The sequence below is a fragment of the Notothenia rossii genome, assembly GCF_949606895.1.
Source record: "Notothenia rossii genome assembly, chromosome: 2".
NCBI lineage: Eukaryota > Metazoa > Chordata > Actinopteri > Perciformes > Nototheniidae > Notothenia > Notothenia rossii.
In genome coordinates, this window is record NC_136904.1 from 18159467 (window position 1) to 18180820 (window position 21354).

General features: G+C 41.2%; 1 protein-coding gene across 3 annotated transcripts; it reads right to left on the reverse strand.

The window, feature by feature from the left end:
• Positions 1–219: 219 nt before the first annotated feature.
• On the reverse strand, positions 220–20287 carry dhx38 (DEAH (Asp-Glu-Ala-His) box polypeptide 38). Of its 3 annotated transcripts, XM_079666493.1 has the most exons (29): positions 20210–20246; positions 19974–20066; positions 18910–19247; positions 18047–18243; positions 17587–17736; positions 17338–17500; positions 17088–17171; positions 16024–16142; positions 15873–15949; positions 15612–15767; positions 15150–15311; positions 12534–12641; positions 11988–12112; positions 11717–11854; positions 11416–11602; positions 10648–10833; positions 10316–10456; positions 9763–9873; positions 8198–8314; positions 7970–8077; positions 7741–7853; positions 6416–6624; positions 5075–5229; positions 4224–4379; positions 3759–3893; positions 3226–3351; positions 3046–3141; positions 2672–2793; positions 220–740 (listed from the first exon to the last, which is right to left on the reverse strand). In XM_079666493.1, exons 3-29 carry the CDS (start codon positions 19242–19244, stop codon positions 659–661), a joined length of 3858 nt encoding a protein of 1285 aa, XP_079522619.1. In that variant the 5' UTR covers positions 19245–19247; positions 19974–20066; positions 20210–20246; the 3' UTR covers positions 220–658. The 3 variants fall into 3 exon arrangements, with proteins under 3 accessions (XP_079522619.1, XP_079522618.1, XP_079522620.1); XM_079666492.1 differs by having other exon boundaries at positions 19974–20287; XM_079666494.1 differs by lacking the exon at positions 17088–17171 and having other exon boundaries at positions 19974–20286.
• Positions 20288–21354: the final 1067 nt, after the last annotated feature.

Sequence of the window (21354 nt, forward strand, 5' to 3'; positions counted from 1 at the left end):
GTTGACAGAGAATAGAAAAAGGTAAATTGCCTAAACCTATATGAGTGTGTTGTGTGTTTTCGGGGCATTACAATACAACTCTAGACTCTGAAGACCCTCTTGCCATAAGTACAGTTTGAATAGTGCTTCAGTCTGTAGAAGAGCACTTCATAGTGGCGTACACGCTGTTTAATCCACGACCGAACCAGAACTACTAAATGCAAGGACACAAAGACAACATTGAAATTAGATCACTTTTTATCAGTTTACCTCTGAAAATACATTCAGGATGGAGGAAATTAAACAAGAGCATAGAAAATTAAATGTTTCTAGATCGAGTAAAATCAATACTGAATAGACATTTGTAAAACCACTTTTCAGTAATGACAACATATACATACTGAATTTACAAAAAAACAACAACAAAGTCCTTTATTCCTTAAAATGTATCGCGGTAACAGCTATAGGCTGATGAAGGTGAAGGGACCTGGCTCTGTTTCAGTCTTGTGCCTTATACAAGTTCTCACTCTAGTGGTCTGTTCAGGTACTGCAGGTGATACTGGCCATGCTGGGAGGGACAAATGGCAGCTGGAAGTTACACTGTGTGCTTGTGCTGGTGTGATCCAGGTCGCGGTAATAACGAGTCTAAAGGAGGCAATGTGATTGGTCGACGGGGTTTCTACAGTCCAAAGCGGGCAGGGGTGCGTCTGGGCGTCATGGGGGCCTCGTCTTTTCTTCCTGGCGTGCAAATCTTTACAACCCTGAAATCAGAGAAAGGGAAGAAGTTTATATTAAAAGAGGTTTTATTAGATGCAACCTAATATAGAAACTCATTCTTTTTTGCTCCGATCACTCAAACATTTCCTATACAAGCAGCTGTGGTTAAAAGAAAGGCTGAAGGTGAGGGAAGGCCGGCCTGTCCAGCTTTAAACATCCAGCAGGACCGCAGGAGAGGGAAAAGGCGAGCTGGTGTCTCAGTGTTGGACGCAGAGCCCCTCTGACAGCACAATCTATCATCTTTAATTACAGCATCGTGACAGCCTGACACTGCCCACACTTCCCTCATCTCTCTACCTCAAACACACACACCGGCAGCAATTATGACCATAAGGCCATAACCCCCTTCTGTCACTGTGCCATTCTCTCTGTCTCGCTGCTCACTTCAGGAGAAATGGTTGCGTGTGTCACAGCCTGCTAGTAGTTCCATAACAGCGATTCACACTTGTGGAGCATTTTTTAAATGTAATCAAGGGTCTAAAAAAAAAAAAACATACAACTGTTTTTTGGACAATTCACCACATATTACTGTAAACCATATTGCAAATGTTGTTGTGGACATTGACAATAAAGTAAGTCTTCAACAAATCTTGAAACTCATCAGTGTTCTTTCAGTTCTAAACAAGAGGATCTCAAACTCTCAATCTGTAAGTAAACTGCATTACCAGACAAAAGTACTGTAACCATAACAACCACAACAACTAAATGTGCAAATTTGATGCAAACTTTGGTGAATTTCAACTGATGCAAATTCCAGTAGTCTGCAAATCGATTCACAACCCGTACAGAAATGATTCAGAAACTTTGGAGTCCATTTACCTGAAAAAATGTAATCTAAAAATATAAAGCTGTGCAGCTAATCGGATGATACGGCTTCTTTTCTTTAATATCAATTAACCTACAAATACTTTTCTTGATTGATCAACATCATCAAATTGCTTGGTCTACTAAATGTCAGGAAATAGAGAATGTATCCCATTGCTCTTTCCTAAAACACATTCAAACTTGTTTTTTTCCAAAGCCAAACACTCCTTCACTAATCTTGACACATTTTGTTTTGCGTATTGAGAAATTGATGTTACTCTAAGAGCTAATACTTGTTGTATTGTCCTTTTAAGTGCTTTGCGTGGAACTGAACAGGCTTCTAGCTCCGAGCCCTGATGTGTTCCTAAAAACACTCCCTCACATTTCCACTTTTAAAAACACATAACAACCGACTAATTCACACCTCTGATCTGAGCTGGTGAGCGGGGAGATGGGTGATAAGCAGCCGGCACACGAAGGTCTATCAGAAGGAATCTTTCATGGTGGTCACACTGAACTCACGGAGGAGACTCGTGTGAGGCCTGCCGGAGGACAGCCGAGAGCCCAGGAGAGCCGGATACATTCATTATCACACATCCAGCCACCTCTGCATAAATCTAATTCTTAATCCTATACCTCCAGAGTGATTATTTTCAACAGATCTGTTACAGACACGCAAACTCAGACAGATAAACCAGCTGATTAATTAACAATACAAGTCTTTTTAAATCTGTCTTTATAACCTTATTTCTCTCTGTAAAGCTAGTGGATGGGTGTGAAATTAATTTTTCGGTCTAATTTCAAATGGAACATTCCCCTCTTTTTTCTGCTCTGCTATGGCACAATTTAAATTGCTGCAGTAATGGGGGTCAGCCAGGAGTCAATATTATTTCTTTTTGTCTCGTCTGGAGGGACCAGAGGTGAGAAAAGCTCATCATGAAGAGAGAGAGAGGCTGAGAAGAGAGAGTGGGATACACTGCCAGCGAGGTAGGTAAATGAAATGTTTCTATCTCGACAGCGAATGGAAAATGAGGGCCATGGGGAACTATTGTTAGATGAGGACCCGTGTATGATGAGGAGGCAAGAGGAGGAGAGGTTGTTGCTGACTTACTTAACAGTGCCAGTGTTGGTCTTCTTGTCCTGCTCCTCTCTCCGCGCCTGCAGCTGCTCCTCAGCCATGGACATCTCCTCCTCCATGTTGATGATGTCCTCCTTGGCCCGCCGACGGTTCTCCTGAAACAGCAAACCCAAAAAGATGAGAAAAGATTGGTCTGGCCACAACCATTTCACTTATTTAATGAGTGACCGGAGCTCGCAAGTTGGTGACTTAGCGGTTCAAAGCTAAAATGGTCCGGAAACACAGATCTGTGGGACAAATTAGGAAATCAGCCGCAGCCAAAAAGTACACAGACATATGTGGAAAGTCCGGTCTACATACTCTAAACAAAAATGTATTGAGCATGTACCATCCTCGGCTTGTCTTACCGTTCTGCTTTTTCCCGCCTGTTTGACGCTGTAAAACATGGGCCCAAGTTCTGCCAGCCACTCCCCATCCACTGAAGTCACACACTGCATGTACTCCTGCAACACAAACAACATGTTAATCCTCCACAAACCGTTTAGCATTCATTGTTTCCGTGCTGGCCAAGGCGACGTTATTTTTACCTTGGTGGTCATGACGAGCTCGTGGTAGATGATGTAGTCGGGGGTGTAGCCCATACCAAAGAGGGAGCTGGTGGGATGCAGGTGACATGGCATGCCTGTCCTCACGTTCACATATTCCCCAATGCCCTGGGAGCAAACACAGGAATAAATAACAAATGAAATGTGCGATTCTGAATTCCTGGATAGGAAAATGGGATGCGTGTTGGTGCCTGCACCTATGGGAGCACTGTAAGGTCAAAGCAAAGTAGGTCACATGGGCTAATTTGCTTCTCCAGCTGCCCTAGACAGCAGGGAAATAAATGTGAAGTATATCCAGCATTGCTACGATTGCTCGGGTTAGCCGGCTTCTCATAAGTCAAACGGAGAACCTTGATTATAAAGTCATGATGTTAAATTTCCTTTCAGATTTTAGCGCCGTATTAACTTGAGGCCAGGAGGGATATTTCTCCACTCTGTAATTATGCTGCTATAAATCTGCCACAACCAGTTGCCACTAGGTGAAACATATTAACTGAAGAAAGTGATGGAGGTACCTTGAGTTTGGCAGCCTGGTGGAAGTACGCTGCACAGATGCACTTTCTGATGATGTCCCAGTCTGACCCGCAGGAAATTAAGTTCATCCTCTGCTGCACCATGATGTCCTTTAACTGGGAGCGCACCTCTCGTACCTGCACAACAAACATACGTATTGGGAATTAAACCACATGGAAAACGCGTCCAACCTGCTGGCTTACATTGAATGGCTTCGATGTAATGTAAACATTTGACTGAAATTCTACTAAATTCTAGTTAAAGTTATTCAGTAGAAAACTGAATAGGCCTCTCAGAACATGAATCATATAAAAACACTATAGTCAAAGCTAGAAATAAGTTCACAATTTAAACTGAGAGATTTCTACAAGGTCATCTAAAGGTGTTGGAATTCAAGAGAAAAACTAAATGATAGGTTTTCTTCCAGGGGCACAGGGTGATGACGGAGAGAACCGGTGAAGTCTGACCTTGCGCATGGCCTTGGTGTGGATGAAGTGGTCGTTGCACCAGTTGCTGGAGTAATTGTTGTTCTTCCACTGCATGTAGACGTTGAGGTATGTGAGGTGGTCGCTCTCTGGGACAGAGAACTTCTCCCTCACCTGGTCACTCTCCTCCTCACGACCCTGCAGAGACACACAGATACAGTTTCCATACATCATTAGGATTTTGCTCATTTTAAGGCTGTTTTTTTTTTTTTTTTTTTTTACAACGATCAAGCTCGGTTTTTGGTCTCAATGAAGTATAGACAGGTTTAAAATGGACTTTTATGAATCCCTCGTGGGGAAATTGTTCCTCTGCATTTGACCCATCCTAGTGTTAGGAGCAGTGTGCTGCCATTTTGAATGGCGCCCGGGGAGCAGTGTAGGGAACGGTGCCTTGGTCAGGGAAACCTCGGTAGCACTTGGTCTTGCCGGGACTTGAACTGGTGACCTTCCAGTTGCCAAGCCAACTCCCTATCGACTTCGCCACCAGTTAGAAAAACAATACAATGAGAGTGAACTGTATGTTACATTTACTAGAAGACCACAACAATAAGCTTCAGTTTCGGGGGATCAGTCTCTGTGTATTCATACCTGTGAGCGAGCCATTTCAAATGAAATATGTCATTTGACTTATAGTTAATATAAAAATGTAGATTATTGGCAAATAACATTACAAAATACTATAATTGTATAATCTTGTAGGGGCTTTACCATTCATTCATCCATTCATTTTGCAACCCTGTGATGTAAAATGACAATTAAACATGCAATACAAATGGGTTCAATCACACATACGATAAGTCAACATTATCATACAGTAACTTTATGAGACAAACCTTAGGTCTGTAGAAGATGGCGGGCACAGACAGCATGGAGACGATGATGAGGATGTCCGCACTGCAGGCCATGTCGCAGGACACGATCAGCATCTTGGACAGGGCGGGGTCGAGGGGAAACTCCACCATCAGACGCCCCGTCGGTGTCAAAGAGCCTGAACAGAGAGAAGAACACAATTACGAGGTCAGGCGTGAAGCTTATAAAAGTGCACGAGATGTGAAGTATTAAGAAGGAACAAGACGAGTGATAAGCTCCTTTTCCATCAAAAGCCTGCTGGCGTGAGGAAGAAGCCAGCATAATGTGACACTTATTTGTCTATCACCGTGAGAGAGGATGAACTGCTGACGGTTGAGAATACTTGGAGAGAAGAAAAAAAAAAAAAAAGAGCGAGATCAAAAACTTTGCCAGTTCTGATTTAAATGATTAGACGACAGTGTCTAAGGAGCTTATAAGGAGGAAAAGCAGGGAAGCAGAGCAGCAGTTTGGGGCAGGTAAGCCTTAATCAGAGATAATCTGCTGTTAACATACCATACAGGGAATCATCAAAAGTCCCCCCTCATCCCCAAATCCCTAAATCCCCTGGGATCTGGCTAAGGATGAGACAGAAATGAGACCCGACCAGTCAAATCAAACACAGGATCAGTTACTAGGCAATTACTCCACCGGCTCAACCTCACAACTACCTCCTCGAGGCCCTTTTGCTGTGTCTGCATCATCACCGCAGCATCTTCTAAACAGCTGGTCTCCTGCCTGTGTTTGTGCCGTCAGCTTCACTATGCAGGAGCTCAAAGCAGCGCTGAGGGGGAGATGATACAACCCTGAAATACCCAATACCCCAATACATGTCACAGCTTCATCCTCATCTCAAAACGAGGATGATTTATGTTGCTCTGTTAGTAAGACCTGCCTAGGCCTTTTAGACCTACAACTAGAGACGAGGAAAGAACAATGATATACCATGTTCTGTAATATTTAGAATGACATCATTAAAACATGATGGACAAGTGTTAATATGTGTTTGTTCTGAAACAATTAATAAAATTATCAATTCATCAATAAACAAAAAAATGTAAGGGAAAAAAAATGTGAACAATTCTGTGGTTCCAGTTTCTCTAATGTGATTTTTTTTTTTTTTCTTCTGTGACAGTAAACAAAATCGTTGGGTATGGGACTGTTAGTTCCTTAAAACATCTCATTGAGCTCTGGAAACTTGAACTCTGGATATTTTATAGACAAAACAACCAATTAATAAAGAAGAATCAACAATAACTATATGTTTAAATGTGCATTACATCACACAGCATATTCAAAGTCTATTCAAACTGTTGTTCACCACCCACCTGTGTTGTCCAGAGCTCCCAAGATCCAGAGCTGGTACATGGAGTTGAGCATGTTGTCCTCTGGGGGGGGGTCCATGAAGTGGAAGAGCAGCAGATCCTGAACACCCAGAGACTTTAACAGCAGCACCACGTTGGCCAGGTTGGTCCTCTGGATCTCTGGTATGGTGGTGGTCAGCATCTCGTTCTTGTAGGCGCTCTGAGTGTAGAGCCTGGACAGGGCACAGAGACAGAGAGTGAGAGGAAGTTTGTACGTCACGTTTGATGTTTAACCTACAATTTCAACCATAATGTGAAAATATATGCACACTTTTTCATTTTTGGGACAGAGAAATTGAATAAGCTTCTCTGGGCTGTGTTCATTTTGTGCAGACTTGTAAGTTGGGTTCTAAATAAGCAGTAAGCACCACATGTAGATCTGCTGCAGTAGAAAATTCAGGAAGCTACCATTTAAAAAAAAAAAAAAAATTCAGAGCCTGAGTTATATATAGTAAAGGACCAAACTTAAAAAGGGTCTTCGCAACAATTACAGCTGTCTGAAGTGGGAGATTATAATTACAGAATGATTTGAATGCATATGGAGGTTTTGAGCTTGTGAGTGAGGGCCTGCAGTCACAGCTAAAAGGGTCTTTGAATGGGGAATTCTCCACGCGAGCGGAGCAAACCAGCGTGACTCACTCCTACTCCGCTCTCTAACACATACACACATCTACTCAAACGCTGTATTCAGCTAAACGCTCTCCCAAAAGTCACTCTGTGTACAAGCTTGTGTGTAGGAGTAGGTGGGCAGGCTTAATCCAGAGAAAGATGGAGTTTCATAAACATCCTAGCTCATTAGTGATGCAAAATGTATGTTGTTCTTCACCAAGGTAAATATTGCAAAGGAAAGCAAGGTCAAGTGAAATCTCTTTTGTGGCACATTTCTCTGTCATAAACAAAGTTAAACTGCATGAAATCCTCTGGAGATTAAGGTGCTTGCCCTCTCCCTGCAACTGAAAACACGCTCATGCAACACATCCAGAGCCCTGATCTCAAACGACAGAAGGGAGAAACACACTTTAACAACAGTTATGCTTAAATCATACATTCTCAAACAGAGAAAAGAGGAATTGAAAAAGGAAAATCATATTCAGGTTGTTTATTTGTGAATCTAAAACAAGAGTGGGAACATAATGTACTATATGTTCTTGCTCTCAGCATAAAAATCCCTTCTGTGGTTTTAGAGATTCTTGCCAATGCCAGCTAAAGCGCCATCTTTAGGGGTAGCCTTGAAGGAACTTCAAAATGGCAGAACTTCTCAGCACTGATAGTGGCTGTGTGCATGTTACCTGTAACACTGCCCTGGTCCTGTACGTCCTGCTCTGCCTGAGCGCTGGTTAGCATTAGCCTGGCTGATGGGATAGACCTGTAGAGCATCCATTCCAATGCGAGGGTTGAAAACCTGTAGACAGAAAAAAGAACAGCGCATTACTGGTTAAACGTGCACACAGGAAAGTGCACTTTCAATGACTACAGAGTAAATACACTTCATACAATGAGGCTTTAGCATGGTAGTACCTTAAGTTTGCAGTACCCTGCATCCACGACAAACATGATTCCGTCCACGGTGAGGGAGGTCTCAGCGATGTTTGTAGCGACGATGCATTTCCTCACACCATCTGGAGCCTGGCGGAGGAGAAATGAAAGGCAGTCAGCTTTCGTTTCTCACTTGTAGGACTCATCGATCTAGAGTGTAGAAACATTTGCAGCATCAAGACCAGTGACTACAAACTACAAACTACAAACCTTCTGGAAGATCTTGGCCTGGAGGTCGGAGGGCAGCTGGGAGTAGATGGGCAGCACGGTCAGAGCCGGAGCGTTCTCCAAGTCCTCCAACCGCTCCACGATCTGATCCGAGGTCACCTGAAGGACACACATAAACCTTGAACTACAAACACAAAAAAGAAAGAACGTCCTGTTCCTTGCAAAAGCAAACTGAAAACTTACCAAAACTAAAACTAATTGAAAATCTAATCAATTACATTTACAGGGTTCATACCCTTTTTCACCAATGACTTTTCCATGACCTTTGCCTCATTTTCCATGACCAAAGAAAATGACACTTTCTTTCATGTGGCTAGCAAGCGCTGCCTCGCCCATATTCGAAATATCGAATATTTTTCAACACAGTTTGCATTTAGCACGTCTTGGGTCAATGTCTTTTGCCACAATTGGTACTTATCCTTTAGCAGCCATACATTGTTGAAACTGCTCTTCCCTGGCATCTTGGCAGCCTTATATCAAATAGTATCTGGGATGCAAACTCATCAGGTGTGAAAAAGGTGACAAGGATCCGAGCCCCCGGCTCCCCCACCCCACGGAATATCAGCTTTAAAATGAGGAATAACAGGATTTTAGCAGACAGACCAACCAAAGCAGCTGTGTTAATAATAACAGAAACGCCAAAGAGTCACATCTAATAGAAATATATAAAAGCATTTATTTGAATTGTGTAGCAGTCAGTTTATTATTTTGGCAGCACTGTTGAGCATTTAGAAAATGTATTTTCATGCCTCTGTGCAAGGCTTAGTCTTTCTATCTTTATAGCCACATGGTGTAAAGTAACTAAGTTCATAAACTCAACAAGTACTATACTTGGGTACAATGTTGAGATACTTGTACTTTACTTAAGTATTTCAATGTTTTACTACTTTGTCTACTCCACTAAAATTCTAATTCTATTCTAATACACTAAAATATGTATACGACCTCTGTTTATAGCCTATGAAGAAAACTATTAGAAAACGAAGGCTAAAGCTAACGTTAGCAGATAGTGACAATGTATGCTAGCTAGCTAGCTCGCTCAACGATTCCTTAAATAATATTGCGACAGAAAAACTTTTCAGTTCACATCACGCTCTGCCGCTCCGACAGGGAGCTCTGCTCTGAACACCTGAACGGCCCGTTCTAACAGCTGTTCACCAGCGGTCCAGTCTGTGCCACAGTGACTCCGCACAGTTACTGCTAACGAACGCACCGTAGGTAATGTAGCTGCTGAAGCTAGACCCTCATCCCGGAGCAGCAGAGCCGACAGACAGGAAGACTCGAGCACACAGCTAGCGCTTCATTCTAATATATTAAAACATAACACCATGTGCGTCATGATGGCACATAACAGCTCGCGGCCGCAGATTACTTCGGGTCCCAGGGCCTGGAATTTGCTTTTTGAATTTCCATGACTTTTCCAGGTTTTTAACAGCTTACATTGTGTACTTTGCAGCACATTTCATACCTGTACCACAGTATTTAATGACAAACATTAATATGCCCCAACCATTTGAGATATTTGAGTGATTGAAGTAGTCTCTCACCTCGATATCCTCCTGCCCGGGCATGAAGATGAGGATGTCTCCTATCAGCCCGCTGAGGTGGATCTGCAGCCCCTGTTTTACTGCTGCCTCCACGTAGTCCTCCTGAGGAGTCTACGCAGCACAGAGCACACAAATCAGTCAAGTACTACAACAACAACAACAACAACAACAACACGGAAATGACCCTACAAAGCATAACAGTAGAGATGTTTATTGTTAAATGCCAAAAGTTAGTTCGTGTAAAATAACAAAACGTACTTATTGTCAAGAGGGTATCCTACTTACTGTCATGTGATTATTATTTTTTGGATGATGTCAGATAGGCTTTACCCAAGGCTAAACACATTCTTTAAAGTCAAAGATTTAACTACAATTTTAGATAATAGTGTTTTGAGAATAAATGTCCTTTAAAGGCTTCAGAGATAATTCAAATGATTGCTAATTCCTGAAGTCTGGCATAATAAAGCTGCCCAAAAAATGCTAGTAGAAATATTATAATGTATTGAGGATGTATAGTGAGTTCCTTTCGAGTGATAGTAGAGTAGACACATACCTTGCTAAATAAGATGTCCACGGGAAATGTTCTTCCTGGAATGTGGAAAATGGGTACGTTGCCAAAAAAAGCAGCGAACTTGTCTGAGTCCATGGTAGCGGAGGTGACTATGAGTTTCAAATCAGTCCGCCGAGATACAACCTGATGGGAGACGGACAGAAAAGAGAGTTGAGTGAAATCAGTGTGTGTACACGTAAATATAAAAAAGGGAACGACAACCTCACTTGGTTACGCATCATTTAGTCACACAGCAGATGAAGCTGCATGTATGTCTAGAAAATAAAAAAATAAAAAAGATGTGTTTAAAACACGTAAAATAGTTGTGTACTGACATCACGCAGCAGGCCGAACAGCACGTCAGTGTTCAGGGAGCGCTCGTGAGCCTCGTCCATGATCACGGCACTGTAGTGGTCCAGGTCCGACTCCCTCAGTGACTCCCTGAGCAGGATACCGTCCGTCATGTATTTTATTAATGTTTTCTCTGATGTGCAGTCCTCAAAACGGATTGCGTAGCCCACCTGTAGGCAAACATGTCAGATTAATAAACAAAAAATAAAATGAATAATCTAAGAAATCATGCAACATTAAATTAAAGAAACTACTTAAAAAAAATGTTGCACCAACATTTTTAAGCATCTCCAATGTTTCCCTTTGTTGCTCCTCGGCTCTAACCATGAAGTAGCAACAGACATGATATTTTCCTTTTGACCACTAGATGGTGGTGTTACAGCGCGGGACTCGCTATTGAGTTTGCGCAGGTAGGCCCTTAGAATGTACTATACACAACATCATTGGGCTCCACTAAGAAATGTATTTAAAATGTACCAAGCTAGTTACAAAATGTTGCCAAATCTCGTCAAGGAAATAACAGATACAAAAATGATCAAATGGAAAAATATTTGTTTTACGTTACACCACATCGAAAGTAGCAAGTTTGGACAAATGATCAAGGAAAGGGTTATGACTATTAGACAGTGTACTTCTAATAGCCTTTTCTTTCTGATCAAATGAGATGCTCACAAGTGCTCTACAGTAAGGTAATACGGCTAAGTATCACCAAGGCACGCATGGTTTGCTTAAGCATCAAACAGCTGTCTCACCTCCTCTCCCAGGTTGGTTCCTATCTCCTCGCTGACTCTCTTGGCCACACTCATGGCTGCCACTCTTCTGGGCTGAGTACAACCCACCATGCCGTAGCTGGTGTACCCGTCCTCATGCAGGTACTGGGTCAGCTGGGTGGTCTTCCCGCTGCCCGTCTCCCCAACAACAATCACAATGCTGTTGTCCCTGTAGAAACGATAACGTCATTAGTTAGTTATAGAATTACTCTGCACAGTTTGAATGTCGGACACTTTTTTAAGAGTAAAGACAGAACAACAGGAATACAACTCCTATCAATACCTTATGATGTTAAGAAGCTGCTGTCGGACCGCGAAGATGGGAAGATACTGTCTCTGTTGCAGAAGGGTCTTCTTCTTAGCAAAGTCACTGCTGGCCTCGCTCTTGTCTTTCATGTGGTCTGCAAATTTCTGCTCTGCTCTGTACAGCAGAGAAACATTAACCAAATGATTAATATGGCGAGACATTTCTGTTCATTTAAGGCAGTGAATTTTTAAGCAGAAAATGTTAAAAATGTAATTTAGATCCAAACTTTGCATGGACAGTTCATCACCTGTAGTCTACTTTTCCATCCTCGCCCACCGCTTTGCCCCCGGAGCGGTCTGCTTCCTCTGTCTTCTTGACTCCCATGATGTCCCCCAACTTGGTACCTGCCAATTCCCAATGTTTGTGCTGTGCCTAAAATCCAAATAATTACAGTTGAATCAATTGAGTATGAAGATTATAGCTCCAGTCAGAAACCTTTTAAAATACAGAGCCCTTCGGTGTTTAATTTGTCAAGTTGTTTCACCTCACTGATCGTGGTTCGCAGTTAAAATGTCATCAGGCGACCCGGTATGGTGATCACGAATAAATGAATTACCAAAGTCATGAAGTTAAGACAGCGTTGGCATTTATCAACGAGACAGGTGAAGACCCACAAACCTCATTGACATTTCTCAACAGCAGAGTATCAAGATTGTATCTGCATTGTGTTTACAGCGTCACATTTCTCCAGATGATATGACAATAGTATTTTCATCTAAAATCCTTACGGGTTTAGCAATAAATGTATAAATATCCTAAAAAACAACATGCGTTCATTAATAATCCAACCAACCTTTTTGCGTTCTTTCTGCTCACGATGTTTCCGAACGAGCTGGCTGCCTTTACGAGCGATGATGGCCATGTCAGATGTTGGATCTTTCACAGGGATGACAGGCTCTGGCTGCAGCAGAGAAACAAACACGTAGTTAAAAACAAACCCTTCAAGCAAAGTCAGGCAAAATGATCAGTCTCATATATCATGTGCACTTCCAGTCAAACAACAAGCATGTGCAGCAGGATTTTACAACACTTTCATGACACCACACACAGAGTTTAATCGGCGGCACACAGTACACAGGGTTCTTACACCTTTTCCAAAGTCAAATTCAAGCACTTTTCAAGCACTTTCAAGGTGCATTTTCCAGCATCTTACAGCTGTTGTAAGTTACATATTTATATACACATACTCAAATGATTATTTCCCAACCTCACATTAAATCAGATGTTCTTTATGCTATAAACAACCAAATGTGTGTTTCGTGATAGCCTTCGACACGAGGATGAAAAATTAAAGAAAAGAAAACTACATTTAATATTTCAAAATGAGTGATCTGTACGTAGACTGGGCATCCCATATAACCTGTCTGAGCCAATATAAAACAATCCGCCAAATAACTGTTCAATACATTATTGATGACTATTTTTGAGGTACTTTTAGGTTGGCAGTAAACATAAGGCAGAGGTAAATGGTGTACTTTGACTCCACTACATGTATTTAATACCTTTAGTTACTTCACAGATGTGGATGAATGATGTGAAATATAATCAAGTGTTAAATCAGACTTTAGTTCCACCTGGAGTAAATCCACAAGCTACCCTGCAGTATACAAAGTCATTCATACTAGCTGCATGTTTACCAGCTTTGAGAACACTTTAATGATCAATCATTATAAAACATATCATATATATTATTCTGAAATGGACCAATCTGCACAATGACTACTTTTACTGTCAATACTTTAACTATATTTTGATGAGAATACTTTTCTACTTTCACTTGAGGAACATTTTGAATGCAGGACTTTTACTGTAACAGAGTATTCCTACACTCTGGTACTTCTACTCTAGTACAAGATCGGAGTACTTCTACTTTCACTCAAATACAATATCTGAGTACTTCTACCTTTACTCAAGTACAAGATCTGAGTACTTCTACCTTTACTCAAATACAATATCTGAGTACTTCTACCTTTACTCAAGTACAAGATCTGAGTACTTCTACCTTTACTCAAGTACAAGATCTGAGTACTTTTACCTTTATTCAAGTACAAGATCTGAGTACTTCTACTTTCACTCAAGTACAAGATCTGAGTACTTCTACCTTTACTCAAGTACAAGATCTGAGTACTTCTACTATCACTCAAGTACAAGATCTGAGTACTTCTACTTTCACTCAAGTACAAGATCTGAGTACTTCTACCTTTACTCAAGTACAAGATCTGAGTACTTCTACTTTCACTCAATTACAAGATCTGAGTACTTCTACTTTCACTCAAGTACAAGATCTGAGTACTTATTCAACCTCTGGTAGAGTATTAGCCTGAATTGTAGCGACAAAATCACGCAGAGCTGCATAAAAATGGACTCACAATGGTAACAAGTGGACAAATGTGTACAATGATTTGTAGGTAATTTTGACAACTCAAGACACCTGACTTATACATCTTCAAAGGAAGACTGTGTTCATTCTACAATTACATGGGATTAAAGTCAAATGTAGTTTTACTTGTATAATACTTCAATTTTATATAAAAGACAGTTTGTTTTCATCTGTTTTCAAATAAACAAAGTAATGGCTTTCAGAATATTAAACTTGTTTCGGCAAATTCAGATGATAAATACAACTTTGAAGCTTGTAACGGCATAATTACAAGCAGAGAACGGACTAATGTAACATCACAGCAAGCATAACAGCCGGTGTTTATTGTAAGTGTTTCCCCGGTACACAAACGCAAAAATACACAAACACACTCGTGAGCTTCCCCCAGAACAGTTTACAAACGAAAATGGGTCTTCGGGTCAATGTGACTGATTTCGATAGAGCAAGTCACATTTGGTTTAGGCACGAAACATACTACCAGTAGAAATACATTGCTTTCAAAATCGCTCTGTGTTGAATCAATAGATTATATTTCGTAACTATAACACGAAATGCCGCGAGTGCTTCATCCTCTGAACACCACAGGATGGCGACTGTAACGCACATATTAACATAGGTACGCTCCTCTGAAATGATTGTCCCCTGCAATTATTATTATCCCTCAATCGAGTTCGCTATTCAGCTCGCTAACGTTAGCTTAAAAAAACGTAACATGCAACGTTAGCCTAATCTAAAATGCTCTACTACGGCGTAGGAGGCTACTCGTGGGCTTGACCCTTGTCTTAGCCATGGCTTGTATTTGTCTTCTGCTAGCCAACGCTCCTTGAAACCTCCTGGCACACTGTCATCTATCACTCTCATCAGAATGCCCAGGTCACACGTAACACAAACACTTGCAGGTCGCGCGCATAGCGCGGGAAGTCCGCAGCGGAGCTGTTTTATGTAGAAGCGAAGCAATTCTTTAAGTTCTTTCTAAGAGCGATTTGTCAGCCATGTGACTTTATCCCTGATTGTTTAGGCCTTGTTTACCTGCTTAGTGAATACTATTCTTCCATCCAGAAAAGGAGGAACCAGGTTGTGGACCAGCAGATGAACCTTGGCAGCATTGTCCTCCTCGAAGTCGTCGTCCACCTCCAACCTCTGCACCACACCACTGGTCAGCATACGGTTAGTCTCCCACCGCTCATTATCCTGAGATAGGAAACACAGTCCGTTACAAAGACAGACCAACACAGACAGTAACACACACACACACACACACACACACACACACACACACACACACACACACACACACACACACACACACACACACACACACACACACACACACACACACACACACACACACACACACACACACACACACACACACACACACACACACACACACACACACACACACACACACACACACACACACACACACACACACACACACACACACACACACACACACACACACACACACACACACACACACACACACACCTCGTTGATCTGCCGCCTATGGGCAGATATCCTTTTTTGAGTCTGCTTCTGAAGAATCTGCTCTCTCTTCTTTACATATTCTTCAGAGGTGGTAGTGAAAGGGTTGTGGAACTCATCATATCCTTCATCCATCATGTACCAATCTCTGTCAGCTTGCTGCAAAACAGGGAGACAATCAGAGATGTGTAAATAAAGCCTCATCACCTAAAACTACTTTATAGCTTGAATGAGGCCTAAATGAGGCATGAGTGTGCCGCTCACCTTCTGGTCCTCCACCCACTGGTCTTTCTCATCTTCATTATCAAACATAATTCCTCCCTGCCCATCTTCTTTCCTGCCTGAAGAAGAGAACGATTATCAAATGTTATTGGACATGCGGGATTGAAATGTAAGCTTGATTTTAGAATAGTACCTTTTCCTTGTGATAAACGAGGTGTAGATCCCAAATGTTTCCTGTCATTGGCCCACTCGTTATACTTGTATGATGGGGTGGGCAGGGGTGTGTCGTCAGGGTACCGGCCTCTGACTGACCTAAAGCACACAGCAGAAGGATGTTAGTGTAAAGTTGAATTTGCCCTACATCAGGGGTATTCAACTAAAATTCAACGAGGTCCAGTTAGAGAAAATCTCCCCATGCAAAGGTCCGGAACATCAAAATGTCTAAGTTGCTTTATGAATTAGTGTGATATATATTGAAGTAGCCTGTAGCTTTATCAACGTCTGCATGTAATCAACAACTGACTGCCAATCAAATAAAGAAAGAACAATTCATAAACAACAATATTTATTGTCCATTTTAAATAAATAAAATAAAGTGTAGCAGCAGCTTGAGTTTCCCTTTGTCTTTGTTAACCGCTTCACATCATGACTTAACAGTTTCAGCCGATTATAGAACAATGTCAGTCTTTACACATCATAACAATTGAACAGTTTCTCTTTCTTTCCCTCTGATATTGCAGTCCATCACTCACTTATTCAGTGCGAGAATTGAGCTGGAGCTTGTCCTGCCAGGAGTTTAGATCTGGGCTGAAATGGTGTCAGGGCCATTCTCATACACATGCAGGTGCTCATTGGTTAGCCTCGGTTAGCCTGCCCTGGAACCATATCTAGTTTTAATTTTGATCCTGGTGGACTGATAACATTGGGCTCTGAGACTACTTTTTTTGTGTGACCTCAGTTCTGACTTGAGAGGGAATGTTTGGTCAAACACTTTCTGTTTTGTCCCATAGTGGCGTTTTGGCACTTTTAATGAGCACCACGGTCTCTGAATGAGACACACTGGTTCTGTGCTCCCAGTGGGCAGGATGAACATGAATGAGTCCAGTCAGGGTTAAAAGCTCTGTTCTCACTGTCCACTTTCCTCTTCTTGGAGAGCGCCATGTGTAATTATTTGTCTCTCCCTGTCTGCCGCTAACACGCCTGTTCACTCTCCTCTCCGCTTCTCTCCCTGAATCGCTAATTATTCTCTTCACTCACTTTCCTCTCCGCTTCTCTCTGCCGCTCTCTCGTCTCTTCTTCTGTGTTTCTCTCCCTGTATCGCTCACTCTTCTCTTTCGCCCCCTGTCGGTGGCGGTTAAAATAGAATAGCCCCATTAAATTGAAATCGCCTATTAATGTATTGATTATAGGTCCGGGTCCGTATAGGTCGGGCTCGGGGTCCGGATCCGGTCCGCCTGTTGCCGACCCCTGCCTTACATGGTACAGGAGACGAATGACAGCAGTTCACCTGTCTCTCCTCTCACTCTCTCGGACGGAGCGATGGCTTCTCTCCGAGCGGTCCATCTCTCTGTTAGACGGGGCGGGGGACGGAGACTCCCACTGAGAATGCCGTGAACTGGAATAACCGCTATCATCCTCCTCCCAGTTCGATCGTGAGGGTGTGAAGGAATCTATGTGAAAACAAAATGAGTTGAGACCATGAATCCTTTTAACAAGGACAGTTTTAAATGTGTTTTTTTAAATAAAGCTCGATTACCTCTGGGGCGGTTCTGTGGCGATGACGGCTCTTCTCTCTTACTCCCCCGGCTGATGCGATCAGACCAGCCCTCCCTCTGTGAGCGCTCGCTCCGATCACCGCGCTCCGACCGGCCGCTGCTGCTGCTGCCGCGGCTGCCCTCTCGCTCCCCTGACACAGAACAAAGAATGACTTTGAGAAAGGCTGACTCTTCTACAAATGATGTATTTTAATACTTGATCCTCTTTATAAAAAGGGAATACATCCAAAGTCCAAAATGTAGTGCTACTGTTCTCACTGAAGTTAAGAAAATGAAAAGATAGTTTTACAATAATACGACAAAGCACAATGTATCAAATCTCCACATTTTAAGGGCTTTTAAAAACAAATGTATCATTTTTACAAAATAATTGAAGGTGGAATACAACAAAAAGTGAACTTGCATTGAAATACAAACAAAATGACTGATCTTTAGAATCACCTCTTTCACTCCTTCGGTCTCTCCCCTTATCTCTGCTCCTCTCTTTTTCCCTTTCTCTGTTTTTGTCCTCGTTGGAGGTGGTGTAGACCCCGTGCTCACGTCTGTCTTTCTCTCGCTGCTGGTGTCTGCGTTTGAACTCCTCGCTGACCCCTCCGGGATTTGAGGGCGTCTCCGAACCAGTAACACGATACTTCCTGCTGCAAGACCCCACAAAATAATACACGTTATTAATAATCATATTTGTGTGCTACTACAATTCGTAAAATAGTCTACAAGTATAAAGGGAACTAAGGTCAGCACACATCCAAATACAAGGATTACATATTAAAGAAAGGGGTGTTAATGTTCAAAGTTCAGAGGCAAGGTGAGAGTCCGGGTTCATTTCATCGTTTATTTGAATAGGGACAATGCACATTAATGAACACTTTAGACAAATAATGCTTCAAGTGTAAATATGCCAGATTTTAGCTTTGAGCTCATTTCCATCCGTAGTCCCTGACATACAACATATAAGAACATGACATTTGTAAACATAGCAAAAATAAATATATGATATGCAAAAAGAGCAAGAGCAGCACACACGAGTATTTACCACATGGCAGTACACTTGGTTCAGTATTTTCACTGCTTTAGAGGTGTTTTTCTCTGGAAGGACTCAAAGGCTTAAACTGAAAAAGTGATTGAAAAATTCTCAAACAGCGAGATCCAAGAGTATAGATATCTTAATAATTACATTCAACTTAAAGAAATGTATACTAAATAATGATCATCTCCATAGACTTGGGGGATATATGTTGCTTTTCTATTTATACATTCGACATGATGATCAACAAAATGTTGTTGTGTGAAGCACCATCACTTACCTCTCTTTGTTTTTAACACCACTGTCCTTATCATCTTCTTCTTCTTCTTCATCAGACCCAGAGTCACTTTTACCTTCCTCCCAGTCCTTGTAGGAGGTAATCTTTGACTTCTTGCTATTTCGTTCATCTGCAATAGCGTCTGCTTGTTCTTTACTCTCTCGCTCCTTCCTTTTCTGAGCTGCTAGCAGATCCAAGCCCAGCAGGGACGTGCGTGGAGTGGGAGCCCGAAAAACATGGGCCTCTTCAGCAGCACTCTTTTTCTTTACGATCAGTCCTCCAACTTGATCATCGGGATCAGACCCTTCCAGCCTGTGCATGGACACATCGTCATCCATTATCTGTGGGGAAATAAGGACAACAGTGGAGAATGTGTAAAGATAATAAAGGGTTGCTAATGTCAACTCTGTTTAGGCGTTTAAGTGTTTAAGATCTAATAGACTGTGATATAAAACAGAGAATAGTAGAAAAACCCTAAAGTGGAAAAGCTTAAACAAGAAAATGTTTGCTATTACTTCTTAATACATCGCTTGAAGCTACCTTGGTATCAAGCTTGAAAATACATTGGCATCAAATGTATAGTGAATTAATATTATTTCAGTCTAATAATCAATACAGCCCTTTATTGAACCTGGTTGTACAATAACGTGCTTCTATCTTACATAATTACATGTATTTGGTTCCCAAATGTCACTTTCAGCTGAACGGCAAAAATCTAAGAATCTATTAATTTAACTGAAAAACAACCCAAGAAAAAAGATATTATAGAGTCCTAACTCATTATCTCAGCATTAACATATGTTTGGCCATCAGTAGCTTTAGCCACATTTGTGACATTAACCTTACTCTAAAGTCACAGATAGTAGCTAGTTTTGTATTTGTTTTGCGTCAGCTGTGATGTTGTTTAACAATTAGGAAATGTATTACAAGTTATAAACAAAGGAGTGAATGTTGATATGCTTCAAACGATGACAAGTGCTATAAATCCGACAGCTATTGTGCATTTCTCCATTCATTGCAGTATATGTTCCTTGTTCAGTACCAGATAAGTTAAATGTGTTGCTTACCTCAGATAGAGCAGCTAGCTTGCAAGCTATCCGCTTCTATCCTAGGAAGGCCGGGCGGCAAACTGCGGGACAATGCCGCTTGTTTTTGAGGGTCTAAAATGCAGAAAAATTCACATCCAGGTTAAGATATGAAGTCAAATAATGGGTAGGTAAGTATTCCAGGAATCAATGGACCTGTAGCAGTGACTAGTATATATTTAAACTGCAGTTTTCGTAAACACAACGCATATGTTTACAGATAAGGGAGCAGCCATTGCAATCCCACAATTCTTCTTCTTCTTCTTCTTCTTCTTCTTCTTTGTGGATATGTTGGCAGAATGGGCTTAGTCAGCTCAGCGTTGCCTCCTTCTGGACGGAAGAGTGTCCACACATGATAACTGCTTCCTTTTTTTATAGGTCTATGAGAAAGTCAAATCATTTCTTAGCAAATTGGATTTTATTATTATTGTCCCCAAATGTATTACTTTCCTAACAATTTGGGTTTCAATATTGTCTCGAAATATACTAGTCTTAAAGGAGTGAGAAAAAAGATATATAGTTATAAGCATAACAGAGACACAGGGATAAAATGGGTTAGTACTAATTACTCTAAGAGTCTATTTTATTAAAACATTGTGATCTCTGATCGCTGTTTTGGAAATTGTGTCGAAAATTATTAAATACAATCTTATTTTAAAAGGCTTAAACACCAGAAATGTACATAATATCTGTTTTGGTTTTTTATTACTGCACATATTGTATTCCATTATATTTATATGTAAATACTGCTATATTTGACTATATTTCTATTATTTGAATTATTTTCTAATGTTATTATAGTTTTCTTAAAATAGTTCTCTATCTGTGTTTTTTATTTTTATTTTACTTTATGCACCATTACATCAAGTCAAATTCCTCGTACGTGTCCACCTACCAATAAACCTGTTTCTGATTCTGAAATGTTGGTAGAGTAAAGCAGCTCCTATGTAACTGCAATTCAAATAAATCATTAAATACAACCTACAATTGTGTGCCAAAGACATGCATGAGATATCTTTAAAAGTTAAAATGTAAAATGTGTGGCATGGACTTTCACCTTAAAATCTGTTTGGTTTGTATTTTTTTTACAAAAACAAAGGCACCAAAAATCTGTTTCTGAGTGTTGCACTTGTATGAGGAATTAGCCGGCAAACTATTCAGACTTTGGCATGGTGCGCAGAGGTGTACAGGAATGCTGTGGGGCTGAGGTTGGTGACAGGGTTTGAACTTTATACCACTGTGTGTTATTGCTGCTGTTGCAAGAGGAACCATTTATTTTTATCTGATCGGTTTGTATGACCAAAAGTTATGCTGCTTATTAAAAAATATTGTATTTTTTTCCAAATGACTTCCAACACTATTT

Excerpts from the sequence above, each read along its gene's own strand:
- dhx38 (XM_079666492.1), bottom strand. The coding sequence starts at position 19,244 with ATGGATGACGATGTGTCCATGCACAGGCTGGAAGGGTCTGATCCCGAT. Across the intron at positions 10,457-10,647 it reads TGTTCGGCCTGCTGCGTGAT|GTTGTATCTCGGCGGACTGA; the intron begins GTCAGTACACAA and ends GTCTCCCATCAG. Across the intron at positions 8,078-8,197 it reads AGGCCAAGATCTTCCAGAAG|GCTCCAGATGGTGTGAGGAA; the intron begins GTTTGTAGTTTG and ends CTCCTCCGCCAG.